General features: G+C 34.3%; 1 protein-coding gene across 5 annotated transcripts in view; it reads left to right on the top strand.

Annotated features, from left to right (window-relative positions):
* The window catches only part of BTRC (beta-transducin repeat containing E3 ubiquitin protein ligase), a 176,934-nt gene that overhangs the window by 56,169 nt on the left and 96,770 nt on the right, over positions 1-23,995 (top strand). For 3 of the 5 annotated variants that reach the window (XM_079137958.1, XM_079137956.1, XM_079137957.1), the window contains exon 2: positions 5,935-6,042. The exons of the other annotated variants lie outside the window; for them this stretch is intronic. In XM_079137958.1, the coding sequence (XP_078994084.1) occupies positions 5,935-6,042 (108 nt within the window). The remainder of the gene's footprint in view (positions 1-5,934; positions 6,043-23,995) is intronic. 5 annotated transcript variants of the gene reach the window in all.

Genomic DNA, 23,995 nt, shown 5'->3' with positions numbered 1-23,995 from the left:
TTTTGGAGATAAGCACGATGGGGCCTTATGTCTGTCATTGCCATTTAGTCAAGTTCTCCGAACGGGTCTTTTATTCTTTTATGTATTTATTTAGACTGGGGATTGAATAAAGAGTCACTTTACCACTGAGGTATGTTCCTAGTCCTCATTTTTTATTTGTTTAGAAAATTTTTTTTAGTTGTAGATGGACACAAATCTTCATTTTATTTACTTATTTTCATGTGGTATTGAGGATCAAACCCAATGCCTCACACATGCTAGGCAAACACTCACCCCTAAGCTATAACCCCAGCCCCTCATTTTTTATTTTGAGACAAGTTCTCACTGAGTCACTGAGTAGCTGAGGCTGGTGAACCTGGGAACCTCCTGTCTCAGCTTCCCAAGTCACTGGCATGACAGGCATGTGCCACTGTGCCCAGCACTACTCTCCTTTTAAAGTAACAGTGTTAACTCTTTGACAAGCTTATAATGGTTAAGTGAAATGATGTTTAATGTTCTTAAAAGATCTAGCACAATGTCTTGCAAACAGTTTTTGTCCAATAAACTTTAGTTCTTTCCTTGTAATCCACCTATGTCCACTCTGGTCATGAAAAATAAATATTTTTGGTGGATAAATTTATTGTTTGGTCTGTAATTCATAATGGCTTCTCAGAACATTGTGAAATGCGAGTGACATTTATGGAAGCCTGTTCTTGATAATGATTCCACTTTACTTTTTTTTTTTGGTACTGGGGATTAGATTCAGGGGTGTTTTACTACTGAGCTACATCCCCAGCCCATTTTAATTTGTTTTTAATTTTTATTTTGTGAGAGCGTCTTTCCATGTTACCAAGGATTTCACTAAGTTGCTGAGGTTAGCCTTGAATTTGTGATCCTCCTGCCTCAGTCTCCTGTCTACTTTACATTTAAAATTTTTTCACTTTGTAGATTTTAGAATTTCTTTTTTTCCTTTCCCCGCCCCAAATCTTCATTCCACAGATACACTATGCTGTTATTCTTATGTCCTAAAAGTACTTCTGTGCTTTATTATCCTAAAGGAGTAAGGTTGTTTTCATCCTTCAAAAACTATTTTGTGCTTTCTTGAGGACATTATTGTGCTTTTGAAATGTATGTCCTAGAACATAGATAACACCAGGGCACAACAAATCCCAGGAGCTGAAAGACTCTTGGAGCCCAGTGTCCATGGTATGGGTGGGCTAAAGACAGAGGAAAGATGGGAAATAAGCAAAGTTTAAACTGTAATTAAGTACCAACAGTTCAAAGGTATTTATCAAATGCCAGCTAGGTATCCACAACCATGCTAGGTATGGGGGAAAACTACAGATGCTACAGGTAACAATCCATATCTGCTTTTTTTGTGTGTTTGTACCAGGAATTGAACCCACGGGTGCTTAACCCCACTCCACAGTCCTAGACCTTTTTATTTTTTATTTTGAGACAGGCTCTCACTAGGTTGCTTACCACCTTGCTTAGTTACTGAGGCTGGCTTCAAACCTGTGATCCTCCCTCAGTCTCCTGAGCCTCTGGGATTACAGGCATATGCCTCCACACTTGGTCCATCACTGCGTTTAAGGACCAGACTCTTGAGTGGAGACTTACAAAGAGAACACATAGGCTAGTTAAGGAGGATGTGTGGCAGGGTAGAAAGAGTAAGCATCAGAGATCTGGTTTCAGATCCCAGCTGAGCTACACCTGTGAGCCTCAGCTTCCTCATCCAGAGCTCTTATTTTAATTTCATCACAAAATTGTACAATAAACTGGGTCGATGTAATCATCCTATATGACAAGTGGGAGTTTCACATTTGGAATAAACTAAATAAGATTTCTTCTTTTTTTAATCATGTAATTTCCTTATTTTATTTCTGTAACCAGTAGCAATGTACACAGTAGTTTTTTTCCCTTTTTTTGCTTATTTATATTTATTTTTATTTGTTTTAACTTTTTGTACATGACAATGCATTTATACATTTTGATAGATCATACATAAATGGAGTAATCTCATTTTTCTGATTATACATATTGTAGAATCACATTGGTCATGCAGTCATATATGTACATGAGGTAATAATGTCTGTTTCACTCTACTATCATTTCTCAAAGGATTCTTAAGAAGTAGTTGTTGAGTTTATATAGGTAGAGTCTGAATGCATCACAGGAGGTATGGAATTCTGTAGTTCTCTTGGCCTGAATTTTTTAGTTGATAGAGTAGTGAAAAGGGAATTCTATTCCATGGCTTAAGGATATATAAACTCTCAATGCAGCAATCTTTTTATTGTTGATTATTATAGCTTCTATTATTCCTAGAAGTTGACCAACAGGGACTTGAGTTTAGGAGATTTTGTCATTCAGCTTTCATGTAGTAAATGCTGAGGCCAGCCCTTTGCCTGCAGGGCCCTCAATCAGTGAAGAGGATCTGTGACATTACTCCAAGCAGCCAAGAATGGAGGAGGAGTAGAGGTGTAAATGAATTTGTGCTATTGAATCTGATGGGCACTGGATATTATATTGTTCCTGAAACACTGGAGGCCCTTTGTTGCAACATTTCAATCTTTTTCAGGTAGCAGAAACATGCTGTGCTCATCTTTTTTGTTTTGTTTTCTTTTGTTTTGTTCTGGGGATAACTGGGAATTAAACCCAAAGGTACTCTACTATCACTGAGCTACATTCCCATCAGTTTTTCTTTTCTCTTTTTTTTTTTTTAATTTTTATTTTGAGATAGGGTCTCACTAAGTTGCTAAGACTAGGTTCTCAGCCTCCAGCATAGCTGGGATGGCAAGCAAATGCCAACTGCTCTAGGCAGGTTTTTTATTTTCTTGAAGTTCTGGGGGTAGAACTCAAACTTTTACATATGGTGGGTAAGTGCTCTGCCATTGAGCTACATTTCTGGTCACAGCATGGTTTAAAACCTGTCTTTAAATTGTTATTTAAATTTTTTAGAGCTGAGGATATAGCTCAGGGGTAGAGTATTGGCCCAGTATATGTGAGGTGCTAGGTTTCATCTCCAGCACAACAGGAAGGAAGGAAAGGAAGGAAGGAAGGGAGGGAGGGAGGAAGGATCTTAGGAATTTCAATATAATTTTGAAGGAAAAACAAAGGAAGAAAAAAACATGTGCTTTTCAGATATTTTAAAGGTAAATTTTAAGGGGCATTTTTTGTAAGTGTTGAGGGATGGAAAATCTTGCATTTTTGTTATAAACTGATTTTTCTTAAAAACCCTCTTCATTTTGAATGTTCTCGTAAATATGAAGATAAGGGAAAGAATTAGAGTAAAAGTTATAGTCTACTCCATTTATTTTGTAATTATATTTTTTTCCTTAAAGATTTTAAGTGGCATTTACCAGTATGGGTAAGATTAATTGTTATAATACAAACCAATTTGAAAATTAGTTTTTAAATTGAGCTATAATATATAAAATCTTAACAGCAGAGTATAGATCTGACTATATTCAAGTGCGGTTTTCATACCCATACCAATTGTCTTGTAATAATTGGGAATGTATCCTCTGTGTGGTGTTTGCAAGTTAATGCTATTTTTGAAACCACGCTGGTGTCGCTAGTGGCTTCCCTGGGTATATGTGACTCATTATTGATCATAATTTTATTTTAGAGTTTTAGTTTAAGGGGATAGGGTAAGCTGTTTTAAATTCTTAGTTGTTAGGGGAATTTTGATGGAGGATGGGGTGGAATGAATGAGGAAGAGCATTAGAATGAGTAACAGTAAGAAAACTGAGGTAGTAATTCATCAAATACATACAAACAGCAAAAATAACACAGATTCTTCAAAGTGGAGGAGACAAATAATTCATAAGAGGAAAGCCTTAAAAACCTACCAAGGTACACTTAAATTTATAAAAAAAAAAAAAGTTTGTATATTTTAATAAAAAGAGCTTGAAGTCTGTAGATGAAGGGCTTCAGGTTGGCTTCTCAATCCAACTGTGCTGTATGTCATGGCTTCAGGTGGCTTCAGTTTGGCTAAAGTTGAGCCCCGGACTTACTCTGAAGGGAAGGAGGAGAAGTGACAAGCTATTTTCCAGTGCTTATTCTATTTTCCTCTTCTGTAGTTTCATAGGCCCTTTTTATTTACTCCTGTATCTTCTGCTCTTACGTTTTTCTCAGATTCAGTCACTCCTTCAGAACAAGTATGAGACTTTTTTCTACCCATCCTTATGTAGAACTTTAATGTACATGTCTCTCCTTAGTAATAGCATAACAACTAGTAATAACTCATAACAATGAGTTTTGTATTATGGAATTTTAATATAGATGGATTTAACGTTATGAGAATATAAATTCCATGTAGACAGGAATTTTTGTGCATTTTTTTTGTCCATTTGTTCTGTTTCTGGGGCCCTACAGTACCTACCACAAGGAAGGCATTCAGTAACTACTTGTTGAATAAATGATCAAAATATTACTCTTAGGAAAATTTTAACATAATTTACTTACAGTATATAGTTTGGCAAAATATTCTCGATGCTTCCAGTATAGAGCAGTAACATGAGCGGAACAGTATTTCTCAAGGCGACAGAAACTATAAATCCTTTTTCCTCTATTCCTTTTACTCTCTTGCCTTCTCCTTCCATATAATAATCTCTTACTAAGAACCACCAGGAAATACTGAAATTTGTATAAGCCGTTCTAAGGAGACAAAGTATACATGATATGAATTGTCAGAGTAAGAGAGAGAAGGAAATTACAAATTTAAAGGTGTTAGGGCTAAGATGAGCATTTGACCAAATTTCAAGGTAGTTAATTATCTGGAGTGTCAGGGCTAATTGGAAGGCAGGGAAGGTGAGTTGATGTAGGCAGTGGGGAAAAGTCAGATGGATGGTGTGCTTAGATTTCATATAGTCTAGAGGGGTTAAAGAAAATAAAAGGCCATTATGACAATAGCTATTTCAAATCTCTAAAGTTATATGTGATTACTGCTGTATTTGAAAGTAGGTATTCATTGGGTGTGTTCAGCTGTACTTAGTATTTCAGTTATTATTAAACTATAATAGCACTCAAGCTAATGGACAAAACTTCAGCCTGGGATACTTTTAGAGAAACATGAAAAATATAAAAACTATCCACAAGGTATAGTGTCTTATATCTCAATAATACTGCAATACTACTAGTATTGTTTCCTTAGTGTTACTAGAAATTGTAATTTCTACTTTTGTTTGCTACTAAATACACAATGTATTTTATATACAAACTTTGTGTTTAGATAGTTTTAAGACCAAGAACCTTCTGGTCTCTCTATGTCTTATTCTCTCTCTTTCTTTCTTGTTGTTGTTTTCCCTTCTGTTTGGGCTGTTTCTTGCCTCATCCCCTTTTAATCCATCTGGAAAGCTGAAGAGGCAGCTGCTATGGTAACTATGCCTTTTAGTTAATGAATAACAGACTAACAAGATACACTAAACTTACGCGAAACTCTGTAGAATTAGTTTTTATCAAAATCGTAGGGATATAATACCTTTTCTTTTTCTTCCAAAAACACTTATAACTTTCCTGTGGGATTTTGTTTTCTAATTTCCTAATATGTGATACTCTCAGGAGGTATTCTTTCTGCTTAGTCTAAACAATATTTCACTTTGTGAATTTATAGGAGATGAGTTGAGATGTATAAAGAAAAAAATTGATCAGTTGGATTAAGAAGCACTTTTCCTTTAGATTAATAAATAGAAAAACAGGGACAAAAAACTTATGAAATGTATATATATATTTTGACCTATAACTTCTTTGTTCCCCTTGCTTTTTGGCTACTACTGCCCCTTTTGAGTTTTTCTCTGGGGTTAGAACTTGTAAGTAGTATGTTTCTTGAAAGTGTTTCTATCATAAAGGCCAGCTGCAACTGGATTATTGCTTTCAGTCTAACCTTGAAAATTCCTGTAATCTGTGCCATCTTGTCTCATACTGTCCCATCTCATAGTTGTCCTCTCTCTGCAGTGCTCTATGCCCAGGTCTCTGTGGCTGGGCTGCTCCAGCCTGGCGGACAGCATGCCTTCGCTGCGATGCCTGTATAACCCAGGGACTGGCGCACTCACAGCTTTCCAGGTACTTTCTCTGTCTCTGTGGGTTATTTGCGGGCATTAGTGTGTGCGTGTTTCTAGTTCATTAGCATGTCTGTCCTTTCCCATGCTTTACTTACATTCATCTTTTTTCCTTCATAGTACCTGTATTTCACATCACTCAGTATTCCTTTAATGATTCACTTTTAATGTAGATCTAGACTGATGCAGTCTTAAGATATTTTTATCATGCTTGATTTGTCAAAATGGACATAGTATAACTGACTTGGTTTTTAGATATAGTAGAAGAATAATAGTAAATTTTAAAGTAATCTGAATAAATAGCAATTTAGTATTTAATGTTTGCTCTGAACCTACATAAAGCCAGTTAATGTAATTAATTATAATCAGTGATCCAAACATTAATTTTTATGATTACTAAAACATATACAATACCCTACATAGAGTATCTTTTTAAAAAAATATATTTTTTAAGATGTTTATATACCTTTATTTTATTCATTTATTTATATGTGGTGATGAGAATCGAACCCAATGCCTCACACAAGGCAAATGCCCTACCACTGAGCCACAACCCCAGCCCCATATAGAGTATCTTTTGATAATGCTTATTTATGTGTGGGTGTGGGTGTGTATACACACATACATATACGCACACATTGTGTTTTATTTATATCTTATTTAATGTTTCCAGTTTCAAGGTGGAAAGACCTGTAAGACCTTTGGGTACATTATTCAGCTTGAGACTGTTCAGTTGGGTTTGCATGGATTGGCAGGTTATAATAATTTCCCTTGGCCTTTCTTAGAAGTCAGTAGTTCAGTTCCATGATGTGTAAGGAAATATAGAGAAAGAAAACAGAAAATGTGAAAAAAGAGCTTGGTGCTCCTTGCTTATGGATTTGGGTTCTAGGCATGATGGTTTTCTTGGCAGAAGTGTTATCTGTCCACCTTAGGTTTTTTAAATTGGTGTTTAGCATTTTATATTAATACACAACAAATTAGGTTTTTTGTTTGTTTGTTTGTTTTTTAATATATCAAGGTTTTTTTTGTTTGTTTTCTGTTTTTGTTTTATGGTACTGGGAGTTCAATCCAGAACCTCACACATGCTCAGCAAACATGCTGAGACTGGCCTTGAACTTGTGATCTTGTGGTCTTCCTGCCTCATTCCCCCGAGTCACTGGGATTACAGGTGTGTGTTGCCACGTCCAGACCCCTTTGCACCGTTAATAAAATTATCGAGGACCTCAAAGTGCTATTGTTTATATGCATTGTATCAATTAATATTTACTGTATTTGAAATGAGAGTAAAAAAATTTCAATGTTATTCATTTTGAAATACAATAAACTTATAGCTGGTTAATATGAAGAACATTTTTTGAAAAAACTATTTTCAGAAAATTAAAACTAGCATTGTATTACATTTTTACATATATAATGTTTGGATTACTAAAACATAAGTGGATTCTCATCTGCTTCTACATTCAGTCTTGCATGTTTTGTTTGAAATATATGAGTAGTAGTAGCTGGCCTCTCAAATAATATAGTTGAAAAAGGGAGAAATATTTTAATATACTTTTTAGGCAATTATAATTTATTGAAGATTAGTTGCAGTGTGGAATCTGAAGCCATATCACTGAACTTCTTGTATTACTATATTAAAATCCATTGGTCTTAGTTTTTTCAAAAAGTCATGCTGAATATTGGATATTCAAATGCAAAATAATGAACCTTGACTGTTAAATTGTACCATATAGCCTCGCATGAACAAGGCCCTGGGTTCAATCCCCAGCACTGCCAAAAAAAAAAAAAAAAAAAAAATTGTGCCATATACAAAAATTAACTTGAAATGAATCATAGACCTAAAAATGAACTAAAATTATAAAATTAATAGAATATTTAGGAGAAAAAATTCTTTGTGTCTTTGGGTTAGGCAGAGATTTCTTAGATAAAGCAGGACACCCACAAAAAAAAAAAAAAAAAAAAAAAAAAAAAAAAAAAACTGAACCATAATAGAAGTAACTGACAAATTGAACTTTATTACTGTTTAAAACTTCTTCTCTTCGAAAGACTCAACTTTAAAAATGAACATGTAAGCAGTGCATGGTGGTCCACACCTATAAACCTAGTAACTCAGGAGGCTGATGAAAGGAGGATCACAAGTTCACAAGATCACAAGGCCAGCCTCAGCAATTTATCCACCTTAGCAAGATCCTGTCTCAAAATAAAAAAGGCTAGAAATATAGCTCAGTGGTAGAGCACCCCTGGTTTCAATCCCTAGTACCAAAACAAACAAAAAAAACCAAACTGGAAGAAAATATTTGTAAAAGCTGATGAAAGACTTGTATTCTGATTATCTAAAGTAGTCCTCCTACATAATAAGATAAGCTACCCAGTAAAACACTGAGCAAAAACTTTGAATAGGTACAATACCAGGGAACAGAGACAAATAGCAGATAAGCACATGAAAAGATGCACGATAGTTTTAGTCATCATAGAAATGCAAATTAAAAATAATAGTGAGATACTACTACATTGCTACCCTACATGCCTCATCTCACCCCCAAATTGGGTACAGGAATTTGATAGACCCCTAGTCAGTCAGTATATCCTAACTTAATTTGAGAAATGTGTTAGAAAATTTCTTGAAACAGAAGCAGTTCCTTCTTATCTGTTACTCTGTACTGTGTCCAATAGAGTGTTCTTTAGTAGTTAGGGCTCATTAAATACTGATGGTTTGAACTATATTCTATAAATGGTAAAGATAATCATGTATAATTAAAAATTATGCAAGTTTAAATCTTCTGACATGAATATCAAGATATCAAGAAAAATTCAGATTTTCATTTTGGCCTAAAGCAATCTTGAACTTAAACTCAGTAGGAAAGAATTGTGAATAAATTCATCATCACTATCAGGGTTTTCTGAACCTGATTTAATCAAACTCAACATATACTATTTTTTCCTAATTATTGCATTCCCCATAAATTAATACTTCTAGGATATATTTGAAAAAAGGTAGGCTTAGAAGTTTTGCTGGAAAATGAAGGAATAAATTGGGTGTATGTGTCCTGAATTGTGATTGCAGGAGTGAAATTGTGTAGTATATGCAGAAAAGTGATGCTTGTGAAATACCTTAGAATAGAAACCCAGAGGTCAGTACATGGTATAGTGATTAAAAGCATGAATGCTGATGCTGGATTACCTGGAACTAGAGTCTCACTCTTTAATTTTCTAGATATAATATTTGTGGAAGTACTTGACCTGTCTATACCTCAATTTCCGTATCTGTAAAATGGGGATGATAATAGTATTTATCTTATAGGGGTGATATTAGGATTAAATAAGTTGACTATATTAAGTCCTTAAAACAGTTGCTGTGGCTGGAGTTGTGATTTAGTGTAGAGCACTGGCCTATCACTTGTGAGGCACTGTTAAAAAAAAAGTAAATAAAGCACCACATTAAAAAAAAGTAAATAAAGTTATTATGTTCATCTACAACTAAAAATATGTTAAAGAACAATAGCTGGCAGAGTAATTAATTTTATATTGTTAGAAAATGTACCGAGAGGAGTAGGTTTGGAGGTTCTCAGAAAGTACTATTTTTCACCTTGATATAAAATAGTATGTTATTAAATACATTTGTTTTTTCATAAGGTACTGCACAGTTCTGGTTTTTAAGGAAGCCCACCTTTGGTTCAGTTATTGACGAAAAATTGTTGCTTTCCTAATAGTGCTATGAATATTTTTTCTTTGCTTATCATCAACAAGATCATTGTTATAGCTTATGTAGCCAAATGGAAGAAATGGGCCTATGTGCTAGTTTTATTCTAATTTGTTTTATGACAGATTCAGCATATACTGGTGCTCCATTGCTGTCTGACTAATTGATGGAAATAGGACTTGAAGTGCTAGCACTTTCACTACTGGAATAATGGCAGTCTTTGTAAATGTGTATCTTTCTGGTTTGGATTTTATTTCATATTTTAATTCAGTTTTTTGTTTGTATGTACAACTTACAATGAAATACATAGATCTTAAGTATATTCTTAAATTTTTGACAAATGTATACATTTTTGTAATCTAACTCCTAAGATATAGAATATTTTTTGTAATCTGAGAAAATACCCTTAATATAACTCCTTTCTAGTTAGTACTCATCCCCTATATGCAATTATTATCTGGTTTATCACGAAAATTAGTTTTGCATGGTTTTACATGTCATATAAATGCAGTCATATAGCATATATTCTTTTGTATCTGGTTTCTTTGTTCAGTAAGATGTTTTTGAGATTTATTCATGTTATATGTATCATTGTATCATTGGTTTATCCTTTTTCATTGCTGAATATATTCCGTTGTATCAGTACACCACAATTTGTTTATCCATTCATTTATTGATAGACATTGGAATTGTTTCCATTTCTTACCTATTTTGAATCTATAAACAGTTCTGTAGAAGGGATTTTTTTTTTTCCTTTTTTGCTACATGTTTATGTTTTTCTTGGGTAAATACCTAAGTGTGGAATTGCTGGGTCATAAAGCAAGTATATTTTTGATTTTAGAAGAGACAAGTCAAATATTTCTTCAAAGTGGTTGTTCATGTAGGAATGCTTTTTACTAATATTGTCAGATTTGCCTAAGGAAATCTATTAGTAATAGCACTGTGATATTTTTTTCTTTGAAATTATTACATTCTTTTAATAACTTTAAAGCATTTTAAGAAATCAAGATTCTTAGATGACAGTAGAGAATTAAGAGCCAGGGAGACACTGCTGAATTTTTTTATTATCCTTTGTAACTCAGGTCTAAACCACAGGTTGGGATGGTTTGATCATTGATATTTCAAATCACACATTTTAAACTAGGGACTAAGGAGATGCTAAAAAATTATTTAAATTGATTTTATGAGGAATATTTACTTGCAACATATTATCGTCATTCCTTTGGTTTATTCTGGAAAATGGGTGATTAATAGAATGTCTGTTGACTAACTGTGGATGTATTTGCTTATCCTCAGCAAATGGTGATTTTATAATCTATAATATTAAATGAGAATGAGCAGTAGAGAGAAAGTGCTTAAAAATAACTGAGTAATTAAGATCCTTTATTTTTCTTTAGTCATTGAAAAAGAAGAGAAGTAAAATTTTGTCAATAAATATATAGATTTTTAAGCCCTTAGAATATTTTAGGTGTCAAGCATAGCTAGTAATTTTAGGGAAATCTTGAGCTAAGTGAACCATATTGTATTTTAAAATTATTTAGGGTCCCTTGTTAAAGACTGAAATTGTTGGGGGCTGAATTCAGGACAGATAATGTGTTTTATAACTGAAAAAAGCATAAAAATCTAAATCTTATTATCTGCAAAGTGAAATGTTAAAATGGAGCTATACTTTATAATATTAAGCAATATTTTATATATATATGTATAGATACACACATATAATACATATATTCGTACATATATGACTTCATTTTATGGTTGAGATTTTAGGGGACTAAATATTACATCAATGTAAATTAACATTTAAATTCTGTAATCAAAATTATCCTATAACAAAAATGCTTGTCAAGCCCTAACTGATGCCCACCCGTTGCATGTAAATAATTTCAGTACAGCATAATTTCTGTACAATAAAAGACTTAGTTCTTTTTTGTGCACGTGTTAACATTTGGCCTATATTTATGTCAGTTGCACCTCTCATAATTACAGGTTTACAGAAAGTGACAAAAAATGATTTTGCTTGTTTTGTGAGGTGTTTGTTTCCTGCTTATGTAACTCATTTATTGTGGGATATGTAACTTATTTATTGACTGTTACACTGATTTTGGCTGCTTTTTATCTCATGGGCAAATTGCTACATGCTTTTTTTTACTTTGTTATTATTATTATGCTGGTGATTGAACCTAGGACCTTGTGCATGCTAGTTAAATGCACTACCAAGCCCACTCACATGCTTTTAGAATGTACAAAGTTTGAACCTGGTTTATATCCTACTTCTCCTTCCTCCCATGTAATTCTTTGCAAGTTTAAAATTTGCAGTTCCCCATAGTGCCATGCAAAATGGGGAGAGAATTCCAATCGCTTGAAAATAACACAATCTCTTGCATCTTTGTCTTTGCATATCCTGTTCTTACCTGGAGAACCCTACCCCAAACACCCGTCCTCCCTTATTCCTTGCCTGCTGCCTTTTGTCTTCCTGGCTAATTCCTAATCCAGCTCAAATTGAGATAAAATATATCTTTCCCGATTTACCCTTTCTCCTTTAAATCTGACCTCAGACTTTGGCAGTAGATACCTGTTCTTTCATTGATATGCTAGTTGTGTGTATTCATCTCTGTCCCCCATTATATTATGAGTTCTTTGAGGGCAGGGTTATTTGGTTAATTTCATATTTCCATTGTCTAAGATAATACTTCATAACTTTTGCTAAATTAATGAATGAATAGATTTAGATAGTTTAGGTAATGTAGCACATGTGGGATGGAATCAAAGACAGCATTATGTTGCTGGTAGTACCTGCATGTACATACACACATTTTCACAGAAAGAGAACATTTATGAGCAGCCCTCAAATTGTATTCATTTGGCTTTTATGTAACCTACGTCCTGATGGTCCTTCTGAATTGGATTTTTTTGGCAGGGGGAATGCCAGGGATTGAACTCAGAGGGGTACTCAACCACTGAGCCACAATTCCAACCCTTTTTTCTATTGTATTTAGAGACAGGTCTCATGAGTTGCTTGCATCTCCCTGTTGTTGATGTTGGCTTTGAACTTGTGATCCTCCTGTCCCAGCCTCCCGAGCCACTGTGATATGAATTGGATTCTGTATATCAAATTCTTACTCTTGTTGATAAACAAATGCACATTTCAAATTATTAAATTGTGGCACTGGCAGCCAGCTAACAGTTCAGTTTCAGTGATGTTACATCTTTGTTTTCACAGCAGTATGTGTTTATGTAATTATTTGACTATTTTATTGCATTTTACCCTTGCTCTGTAAAAGAACAGACACTGGGAAAAGTAAAATGCTGATAGTAATAAGGAACAGTCCACAGAAAAGATAGGAATCACTAGGTACACAGAAAGTTACCCGTTAGCCTTGGTTAGGCACAAAATTAAAGCACATGTACAAAGTGTTAGAAACATATTATTGAAGATTATGCCTTAAAATTAAAGTGTAATTATGAATTTTTTAGAACATTCTAACATTGAAATTTACTGTTCAGTTTCTTTTTAATACATTTTCAGTGAGAAAAGTAGAGAGGACCTGAATCTGCTGTATTTTACTTTATCCTGGAAATAAGTCTGTCTTATAGAGATGATATCTTGCACTGATTTGTCTTTCAGATACTTGTTGATTATATAAATACTCTATTTAAATTTTAGTATTTCCTCTATCGTTGAGTATTTTGATGTATCTGTGAGACAGCTTATGTTCACTTACAGACATATTATCTAAGGTTGCAAGTAAACCAGATCATCTTATTGTGAGGCAATTAGATTTCCTTAATTTTTTTTATTCTTCTTGGTAGATCTGAATAGTTAAAACCTTTACAAAAAGGGGTTGTTGCTTATTTGTTTATGTTGAATCATGTTGAATTTTCCCTAATTGCCCTAACTTCCACATAACCTCTAATAGCAGAAGAGAAAGTACAGGTACCCCAGGGGGCCTAAAGTTGCCCCAGTACAAGAAGCACAAACCAGAAGAAAAGAATTATGAGAACTTTAAGAGGATGATGGGAGCTTCTCAATCTTATACAACAGATTCTTGCTGTGGGCATTTAAGATTCACCTGTATCTTCTGGAGAGATACATATTACTTCTAAAAAATTTTTTAGTTATTAATGGATCTTTTTAAAAATTTTATTTAGTTATATGTGGTGTTGAGAATTGAACCCAGGGCCTCATACATGCCAGGCAGGCATTCTACCACTGGGCCACAACTCCAGCCTCTATATTATTTTCTTTATATTCCAAGATTTCTTGGAATTCTGTTATTGCCATCTTTGTGTGTACTGAGCAGAGGTCATGGTACTATAGAAGTTCTTTTTGTGTTATTCAAGAATTTGTTTTTATGTGACAGCCACAGCCATTTGTACCTTCTTTCACTGTTGTTTTGCTTTATATGGTAGTGTTTTATGTTTTGCTGTCCTTCCTTACATTGGATTCTAAACTTGGTATTTTATGTGGACTGCCAATATGTAGAATCTTGGTAGACAGTGTTCAGAAAACTTCCTTCTTATTTTTGTGGCACTAGAAATCAAACCCAGGGACTCTCTACCACTGACCTATATCCCTAGTTCTTTTAATTTATTTTTTAAATTTTGAGATAAGTTCTAAGTTGCCCAGGCTGGCCTTAAACTCAGAATACTTCTGTCTCAACCTTCCAAATCACTGGTATTATAGGCATGTTCCACTGTGACTGGCCCTTGTCATTTATTTAAGTCAGGTTATTTAAGAATGGTTTATTTAAAACAAAGACCAATTTCTTGGCCTTTTTTTTTTAAGCTACAAAAACCTCTAAGAAATTGTAGTATATCCATGACCAGTGTAACTTCACATCATGTACAACCATAAAAATGGGAAGTTATACTCCATGTATGTATGATATGTTAAAATACATTATTCTACTGTCATGTATAACTAAAATGAACAAATAAAAGTTTTAAAAAAGAAAACTAAAGAAAGAAATTGTAGTATTTTACTATTGGGAGCTGACAACATGTGAGTTTTGTTTTTCTTGAGAATCATGTTGAGTAGATTTGAGCTTTTTTGAGCTTTTCTATATTCTCTTACCTAGTCCTCTGGAGACCAAGTCTATTATATTTTGAAATTGTTATTTGGTCCTGGGACGAAGTTAGTTAGTTCATCATGATGAAACGGGATTTTGCAGTGTACCTTCTCCTGCTGAGTTTTCTGTCATTTAACTTTTAAAGTTCTTCGGTATACCATTCCAATCCTTCAGACCTTTGTTGCAAACCTAGTATTTGTGACATGGTATGAATTAAATTGGAATTCTGTGCCTTGTAAAATTGGCATGAAGCAAAGTATTCATTTGCATACATGATCCTTGAGCAAGTTCAAATATTAGCATTATTGAATCTAATGTTTTAGTGCGTTAGATTGGATGGTCAAAAAAAGAAGGGAAAGAGTAGAGGGATAAGTAATTTCATTTTATTTTTTCATGTCACATGAAAAATTACTGCACACACATACACTAGTTCAAACTAGCAAACACAAAGCTTTTCTGTATAAACACTAGACATTTTTATATTTGAGTAAAGCATAGGATTAGCTTTATTAAATATAATTGCTACCAGGTATAGTGGTGCACACCTGTAATTCCAGTGGCTCCAGAGGTTGAGGTAGGAGGATTGCAAGTTCAAAGCCAGCCTCTACAACTTTACAAGGTCCCGAGCAACTAAACGAGACCCTGCCTCAAAGTAAAAAATAAAAAGGGCTGGGAATGTGGCTTAGAGGTTAAATACCCCTGGGTTCAATCCCCAGTACCAAAGGTGGGAGGAACCCCCATATTTGTGTGTGTATATAAACACACTTATAGTTGCTGTTGATCATTGTAGTTTCTACCCTGTACATGAACCATTGTTTTGGAGAGTCCCAGTTTCTTCACTAGTAATAAGACATAAAGGAAATTTCTAATGTAGTATTTGTATATTTCTCCTAGATTTTTAAATTGGCAGGTCATTGTTTTTGTTTGTTTGTTTTTAAGCATTTCAACTTTAGCATAGTACAGTCCTTTGAGGGGAATTGGTAAAATGAGGATAAAATGGGTACAGGATTCCACAGCTTGAAAATAACACAGTATTTGACCAAACTCTCTTTTGTATTCCCTACTCTGGTTCTATTCCAGCAGTCCTGGAAATGTGCCTATGGACTATTTACAGTGAGATTATAAAACTGAATCATGATTTTGGTGAATAGAAGCCAGAGCGTGAGACTCCAGCACCCCAGCTGGCAGTAAGCTCTCCCTAGGTTTATGAATGTAGTTAGATGGCCCCCAACTGTTTACAAGACAGCAGAGGTGAGATCTTTGATTGACAAGTCAGAAATGCATTAGATCATTCTCTCTGCCAGTCTCTGGTTCATGCTGTTAAAAATGTCAGCCTCCAAGTTTGAATGGCAGCCTGAGGGCCTTAGAAGCTTTTTGTTTTCTGAGATGGAAACACAAATTGGATGTGTGCCTGAGCGCTTCATCCTGGGCTGTAATTTCATCTTTTAGCTAAGAACCACAAGGTACACGAGCAAAGCACCCTGTAAACAATAATACTGTGGGAAAAAAATAAACAAGGTCGTGTTTCTGGTACGTTGATCCGATGGTGTCCTGACCTCTATCACGTTGAACATCTCCACTCTGATTGCTGTTCCCTTTGGCATTACAATGAGAGAAAGAGAGACTGACATAGAGGAAAAGATTTAAAGTTGCAGTGTCGTTGCACATTCCTTGTATTGGCTATGAAATATTGAACTGTCAGAATGTGACACTTGGTTTTTTAAGCAACCTTTCTTGTTTGAGGTGTTTGCAGTTCATTCCTTTCTCCCCCGTTTGTCCGCTTTCATTGATAGGGTTGGGAGTAGTTGCCTTAAATGCATGAAAAGGGACAATGTTAAAGAGGAGTGGAGCCAATAGAGCCAAATAAACTTAACACTGGAACATAAAGCAGGCCATGAGGTGTGGGCAAAGGAGATTAAAGTTGGGTTAGTACTTTAATATTGAGGTTTATGGAATAGCCTATTGAAGAGAGAATCCTCTTAAGGTCCCAGTTCTGTTTTTGTGGGGGCAGGAAGTTATGAAAATAACGTGGGTAAAGATGGGAGACGCAGTGACCTGATTTGTTAAACTGATAGCCTACTATTATGCAGTATTGTTGGTCAAATGAAATTTTTACTCACCAATTTTATTTATTGATCTAATTATCCAGTGCTTTGACAAGTGGTCAAATTATGAAAGACTAAAAGAGTATGCTTAAAAATTGTGCCAATTTTGTATTATTTATTTTTGGTATTGGGGTGAGCCCAGGGGTGCTTTATCACTGAGCTACACTTTGGTCTTTTATTATTATTATTATTTATTTTGAGACAGGTCTTTCTAAGTTGCTGAGGGTCTTGCTAAATTGCTGAGGCAGGCTTCAAACCTGGAATGCTCCTGTCTCAGGCTTCTGAGTCATGGGATTACAGGTGTGTTACTGTGTCCAGAACTTTTTGTATTTATGGTAAGGTTTATGAATAGGTAATATGGAAGGACCATTATGCTTGTATTAGTCCAGCTTAATGATTCATGCATAGAAAATCTTTGTTGTAAAAGCTACCACATATGTCTTAGAACATATTTTCTAGTAATAGAATGAGGTTTCTATTATTTAAGTTGCAATATATCTCAAAACAACAAATATTTAAGATTTTTTTTTTTCCCTGATGAACTCAGCACTGCTGATAGATATATTCCCTTTATCTTCATTTGGGTAGCATAGAATTTATAAGTCAACTTTTTTGGGGAGAGGGTTTTTAGTTATACATAACATTAAGTTTTTTTTGTTTTTTTGTTTTTGTTTTTGTTTTTTTTGTAACAGAGATTGAACCCAGTGGTATTTAACTAGTGAACCAAGTACTCCATCCCTAGCCTTTTTTTATATTTAATTTAGAGACATGGTCTCACTGAGTTGCTTTAGGACCTTGCTAAATTGCTGCATGCTTTGAAATCACAATCCTGCCTCAGCCTCCTGAGCTGCTGGGGTTACAGGTGTATGCCACTGCTCCTGGCTTCATTTTGACATAAAGGCATGAAATATAATTTGATTTAATTCACTTCTCAGTACTTCCCTTTTCCTTCCCCTTCTCCCTCCAGTTCCCTTTCCTCTACTCTAGTGAGATTGACCTTTTGTAATTCTTCCAGAATATGGAAAAATATTTGTGTCGAAGGTCTTCTTTTTATTCTTATTCATGGCTTTAAAGGAAAATTACTTAGTTTAGCCCTCTGTTCTGCAAATAGAAAAGGCAAGAAATGTTATCTGTCATGAATACATAGTAAAGTATACTGAAAAAATGATGTCAATCGTTCCTGACCTTTCTTAAATCCTGCTTTGAGGGTCATTCTGCAAAGAGAGGAGATATTATTTGTAAATACTGCAAAGTCCTGCTCCCTTGTATCTAGAATTATGTCCTTAGTTAAAAATTGAGCACTTAGAAAGTAAGACTAAAAGGAAGATATTAAGAACTAGTTGCTGTCATTTTTAAGTACTGCTCTATAGTTTTAAAGCATAAATATTGATGCATATTTGCAAATAAGCTATGAGAAGCCTCTGTTGACTGTGTTGAATGATTTCAAAAATCATTCTTCTAGAAATTGATTTTTTGTTGACTGATTTCCACAGGATAAATGAAAACAAATCATTCTTTTCAATCTTGTAAGAATAAGAGGAATGCATGGGTTTAATCTACTTAAGGAATGAGACAAATATGCAATTTATGGAATCTCCTAAATCTAGTACAGGAAAACTGTACAAAATTTCTTCTTCCCTTGGCATGTAATTATGGAGGTACGACTGTATAAAAGCCCAGAGACTGTGAGGCATTCCTCCATAATAGTGATTTGCTTTATCACTTAAACTCCACCTTTATCTCATGAGCAAAAATCAGTGTATTCAGAGAATCTTAGCATTGAAGGGGACATCACAGAACCATCTAGTAACATAAATTTCATAAGACAGGAATTCTTTATAAAGTGTTTGTTAGTGGGGGTCATCCAGTCTGTACTATATCACCACCATTACTGGAGAGCTAAACTTCTTGAGGCATTTTATTTTATTATTTTTGGTTCTGTTGGAAAAATTTCCCTCAAGAAAGAACCAAACTTTTATTTACCCATTAGTTCTGACTCTGCCTTTTGTAGCAATATAAAGTGATTATTCTCTTTTTCATATGCAGTTGACCTTCCTTATCCTTGGGTTTCACATTTGGGGATTCCGTTACACATTTGAAATGTAATTAAGCTTCTGATGGTTACATATGTACTGAACATGTATAGGCTTCTTTTTTCTTGTCTTTATTCCATAAATAATTATTTAATATTGAGTAATATTAAATATATATTACTCTAAATGTAATGCTAATAAGTATATATTAAATTGCTATTTACATAATGTTTACATTGTATTGGTTTTTTTTTTTTTTTGAGATATTGATGGACCTTTATTTTACTTATTTATTTATATGTGGTGCTGAGATTCGAACCTAGTGCCTCACACATGCTAGGCAAGTGCTCTGCCACTGAGCCACAATATTAGGTTTTTAAAAAATATCTTATTCTATTTAGTCATACATGACAGTAGAATGCATTTGGCACATTATACAACAATGGAGTGTATTAAGTATTATAAGTAATCTAGAGATGGTTTAAAGCATATGGGAGGCTTTCTTTTATTTAGGTGCATTTCTTAGTGTTGACAAACCAGTATGAATCTTGGAAGAATAAATTTGATTTCTAGTGTCTTAAAAAAAAAGTATATGGGTGGGGGTTACGTAGGTTATATACAAATACTGTGCCATTTTATATAAGGTACTTGAGCATCTGGAGATTTTGGTATCTACTGGCAGGGGAGGGGAATTGCCCCAGAACCAATGTTCTGTGGATACTAAGAGACAATTGTATTTATGTATCATATTGCTTATATCTTCTCATCCACAGGTTAGGTGTTTCTGGTTCTGTTAGTGTTTCTCGGACAATACCAAGAATCATTCATGCTATTTTTGCAACTTTCTTTTTGGTGTTATCATTCTGGTTGTCTGTCCTTGTGGGTACATCGCACCTTGATGTCATCCTTATTATAGTGTGTCATGCATAACTAGAGATAGTGCCACAAAAAGTATACAATAAGGGCTGGGGCTGTAGCTCAGTGGTAAAATGTTAGCCAAGTGTACCTGGCCCTGGTTCTCCATCCATTGTACCACCACCGCCCCCCCCCCCAAAAAAAAAAAAAAAAAAAAAGGAGAAAAAAGAAAGTATAATATGGTAGTGTATTAAAAAAGTGTATAATAATATAGAATACAGTGTAGATACATTTTGCTTGGATAATGTAATTTAATTACTGCATCCCATCCTAAAATTGCATATACTTCTTTGATTTGGGTGATAGAAAAATTTCTAGGACATAACCTGGGTTTGTTTCCTCTCCTCTTTTTTTTTTTTTTTTTTTTTTTTTTTTTTAAACCAAAAAGGCATATGTTAGCACTTTGACAAATGAGTGGTACAGGTATTTTAAACCTAGCTTCAGTTCCTGAAGATGGTGAACATCTGCTTAGAGGTATTGTAGAGCTCCACAATGCACTAATTGAATTACTCTTTTCTGGAGTTGCCGACTGCACTAATTGAATTAGAATGTGTGTGTGTGTGTGTGTGTGTGTGCGCGCGCACGCACGTGTGTGTGTAAAATAGATAATTCCAACCTTAACAGGAAAGATTGTGAGAGACAATGAATGATGGTGTGTACTGTGCTGCTATCTAATGGCAGCCTATGGAACTACTACATGGTCTCTAGGGAGGAGAATGCAGTCATCTGATCTAGTATGACCTCAGTCTAACCCCATCCAGAGTAGTTCAGATGATCCTAGGGTGCATTTTTGTGATTTTAAATTGGAAAGGAAAAAATGTGGTGAATTTCTTCATAAGATTGATATGTTTTATTAAGCATAAAGTTTTTAATGAAATATTAAGTGCTAAGTTGCATATATTCAACCAAATTAAAAATTTCTAACCTTTATTAGTTAAAAAATTAAAAATAAAAAAGGGTCATGTTCTTTCTCATTCTGCCTTTCATATAACAAATGTAAAAAGCAATTCCATTTTGAAATGTCTTAGCATTATAGAAAGGATGAATAATTGGGTTTATTTACATTCTTAGACCATCTTTTTGGTTGTCAGAAATATTGAGGTCAGTCACTTTTAAAAGCATTATGAGATTTTGTGTGTATTTAATTTCGCTTACATAAAATGAAAACGTGTTACAGAAAAAAATGTTTAAAAATAGCAGTATCAGAGTAAGTTCTATCTCTGTTGTTCTACTTAATAGTTGGAACTTTAATTTTGCCACAAAACCGAGCAAGTTTGAAAACCTCCAAAATACAGTAGAGTAAATTTGTTCCTTTTTTTTTTTTTTTAAAGAATCCATTGGTCATTATTTCTTTATTGGTGTATATTAATTATGCAGAATGGTAGATTTCATTGTAGTGTATTGCTACATATAATATTACTTGATTAATTTCACTCCTCGGTAACTCTCCTTACTCTTCTCCTTGCCTCAGTCCTCTCTACGTTGTTGGTCTCCCTTCTGCTTTCATGACATCCTTTTTTCTTTTTCTTCCCCCCCCCCCTCTTTCCCACTGACTTTCATACATGAGAGAACAATGCTTGTCTTTATGAGTCTGGCTTATTTCACTTAACATGATGCTCTCTAGTTCTATCCATTTTCCTACAAATGACACAATTTTGTTCCTTCTGGTTGAATAAAACTTTATCACATATATAAACATTCTTTTATCAGTTCATCAGTTGATAGATACCTAGGCTGATTCTATAACTTGGCTATTGAGAATTTTGCTGTGATAAATTTGGGAGCACATATATCTCTAAAGTATGCTGACTTTAATTCTTTAGGATAAATACCAAGGAATGGTATAGCTGGATCACATGATAGTTCTATGTTGAGTGTTTTGTTAGTTACAATTTATTGATGTTAAAAACATCATGAATACATAATTCTGTATAATTTATTAAAAGCAAATACACTGAGGGCAAATCACATGAACTGTATTTTTACTCATTTTGCGAAATAGCCCTTAACAGAATAACTTGCAAAATAGCCCTTAACAGAAAAATACATATGTATAATACTTGATTTATGGGGTGTATATACTATCACTTTAATAATAGAAAAGTGCTGTTGGTTTCCTGGTTGAGCATTTAAAATGATCTCTTTCAATTTTATCATATGAAATAAATAAATATAAAGTTATAGAAGTTTTAGTTTTTTTGTGATCTTTTTTATTTGAATATGCCAGTATTTTATTTATTTATTTATTTTTTATTGTAAACAAATGGGATACATGTTGTTTCTCTGTTTGTACATGGTGTAAAGGCATACCATTTGTGTAATCATAAATTTACATAGGGTAATGTTGTTTGATTTATTCTGTTATTTTTTTCCCTTCCCCCACCCCTCCCACCCCTCTTTTCCCCTCTATACAGTCCTTCCTTCCTCCATTCTTGCCCCCCCTCCCTAACCCTAGCTCTAACCCTAACACTAACCCCTCCCAGCCTCCATTATGTGTCATCATCCACTTATTAGCGATATCATTCATCCTTTGGTTTTTTTGAGATTGGCTTATCTCCCTTAGCATGATATTCTCCAATTTCATCCATTTGCCTGCAAATGCCATAATTTTATAATTTTACCATTCTTTATGGCTGAGTAATATTCCATTGTATATATATATATATATATATATATATATATACCACAGTTTCTTTATCCATTCATCAATTGAAGGACATCTAGGTTGGTTCCACAATCTGGCTATGGTGAATTGAGCAGCTATGAACATTGATGTGGCTGTATCTTGTAGTATGCTGATTTTAAGTCCTTTGGGTATAGGCCAAGGAGTGGGATAGCTGGGTCAAATGGTGGTTCCATTCCAAGTTTTCTAAGGAATCTCCACACTGCTTTCCAGAGTGGCTGCACTAATTTGCAACCCCACCAGCAATGTATGAGTGTACCTTTCTCCCCACATCCTCTCCAACACCTGTTGTTGCTTGTATTCTTGATAATCGCCATTCTAATTGGGGTGAGATGGAATCTTAGGGTGGTTTTGATTTGCATTTTTCTTATTACTAGAGATGTTGAACATTTTTCCGTATGTTTGTTGATTGCTTGTAGATCTTCTTCTGTGAAGTGTCTATTCATTTCCTTAGCCCATTTGTTGTTTGGATTATTTGCATTCTTGGTGTAGAGTTTTTTGAGTTCTTTATAGATTCTGGAGATTAGTGCTCTATCTGAAGTATGATTGGCAAAGATTTTCTCCCACTTTGTAGGCTCTTTCTTCGCATTGCTGATAGTTTCCTTTGCTGAGAGAAAGCTTTTTAGTTTGAATCTATCCCAGTTATTGATTCTTGCTTTTATTTCTTGTGCTATGGGAGTCCTGTTGAGAAAGTCTGGTCCTAAGCCGAAATGTTGAAGATCTGGACCTACTTTTTCTTCTATAATCTGCAGGGTCTCTGGTCTGATTCCGAGGTCCTTAATCCATTTTGAGTTTAGTTTCATTCTGTTGCATATGGATTTCCAATTCTCCCAGCACCATTTGTTGAAGAGGCTATCTTTTCTCCATTGCAATATGCCAGTATTTTTGACTGAATTTATTTTTTATTATGAGATTGAGCTTCTTAGGTCTTGTACAAATAGCTTTCATTAAAATGATATTCACTTTTTCTGACAGCCTTAAGGACCTATTATATAGCCTCTGACATCATGTGATCTGAAGCTTTATAAATAACATGGCTTTTGAAAACTAGCCACACCTCTATTCAGTTCATATACAGAGTACCTTCTGTGTCAGGTCCTACAAAGTATTGGGCATAAATAAAGTTTCAGACACTGTTCTCAAGTAGCTCATAGTTATTTATTAGACATTTTTTGAAAGCCTTTGTATTAGTCACTATGCGTATGATTTTGGGGAAATATTATTCTTGATAACTATTAATTTCTTCTCCCCCATCCCTCATTGAGCTAGAGAGATGTGGTTTAATAGCAGCCCTAGGAAAGTTGTATACTTATGTTCTTACACTTATGGCTCATCTCAACTGAAAAGACTGCTACACATATTTTAGAGTACTGTGTTTCTTAAATGGTTTTCCTTCTGCCTTTACACTTCTAAAGGAGCAGTGATGATTCTGATATCTCTACATGTAAA

This window comes from Sciurus vulgaris (genome assembly GCF_902686455.1).
Source record: "Sciurus vulgaris genome assembly, chromosome: 4".
NCBI lineage: Eukaryota > Metazoa > Chordata > Mammalia > Rodentia > Sciuridae > Sciurus > Sciurus vulgaris.
This window is presented reverse-complemented; position numbering and strand designations above follow the sequence as displayed.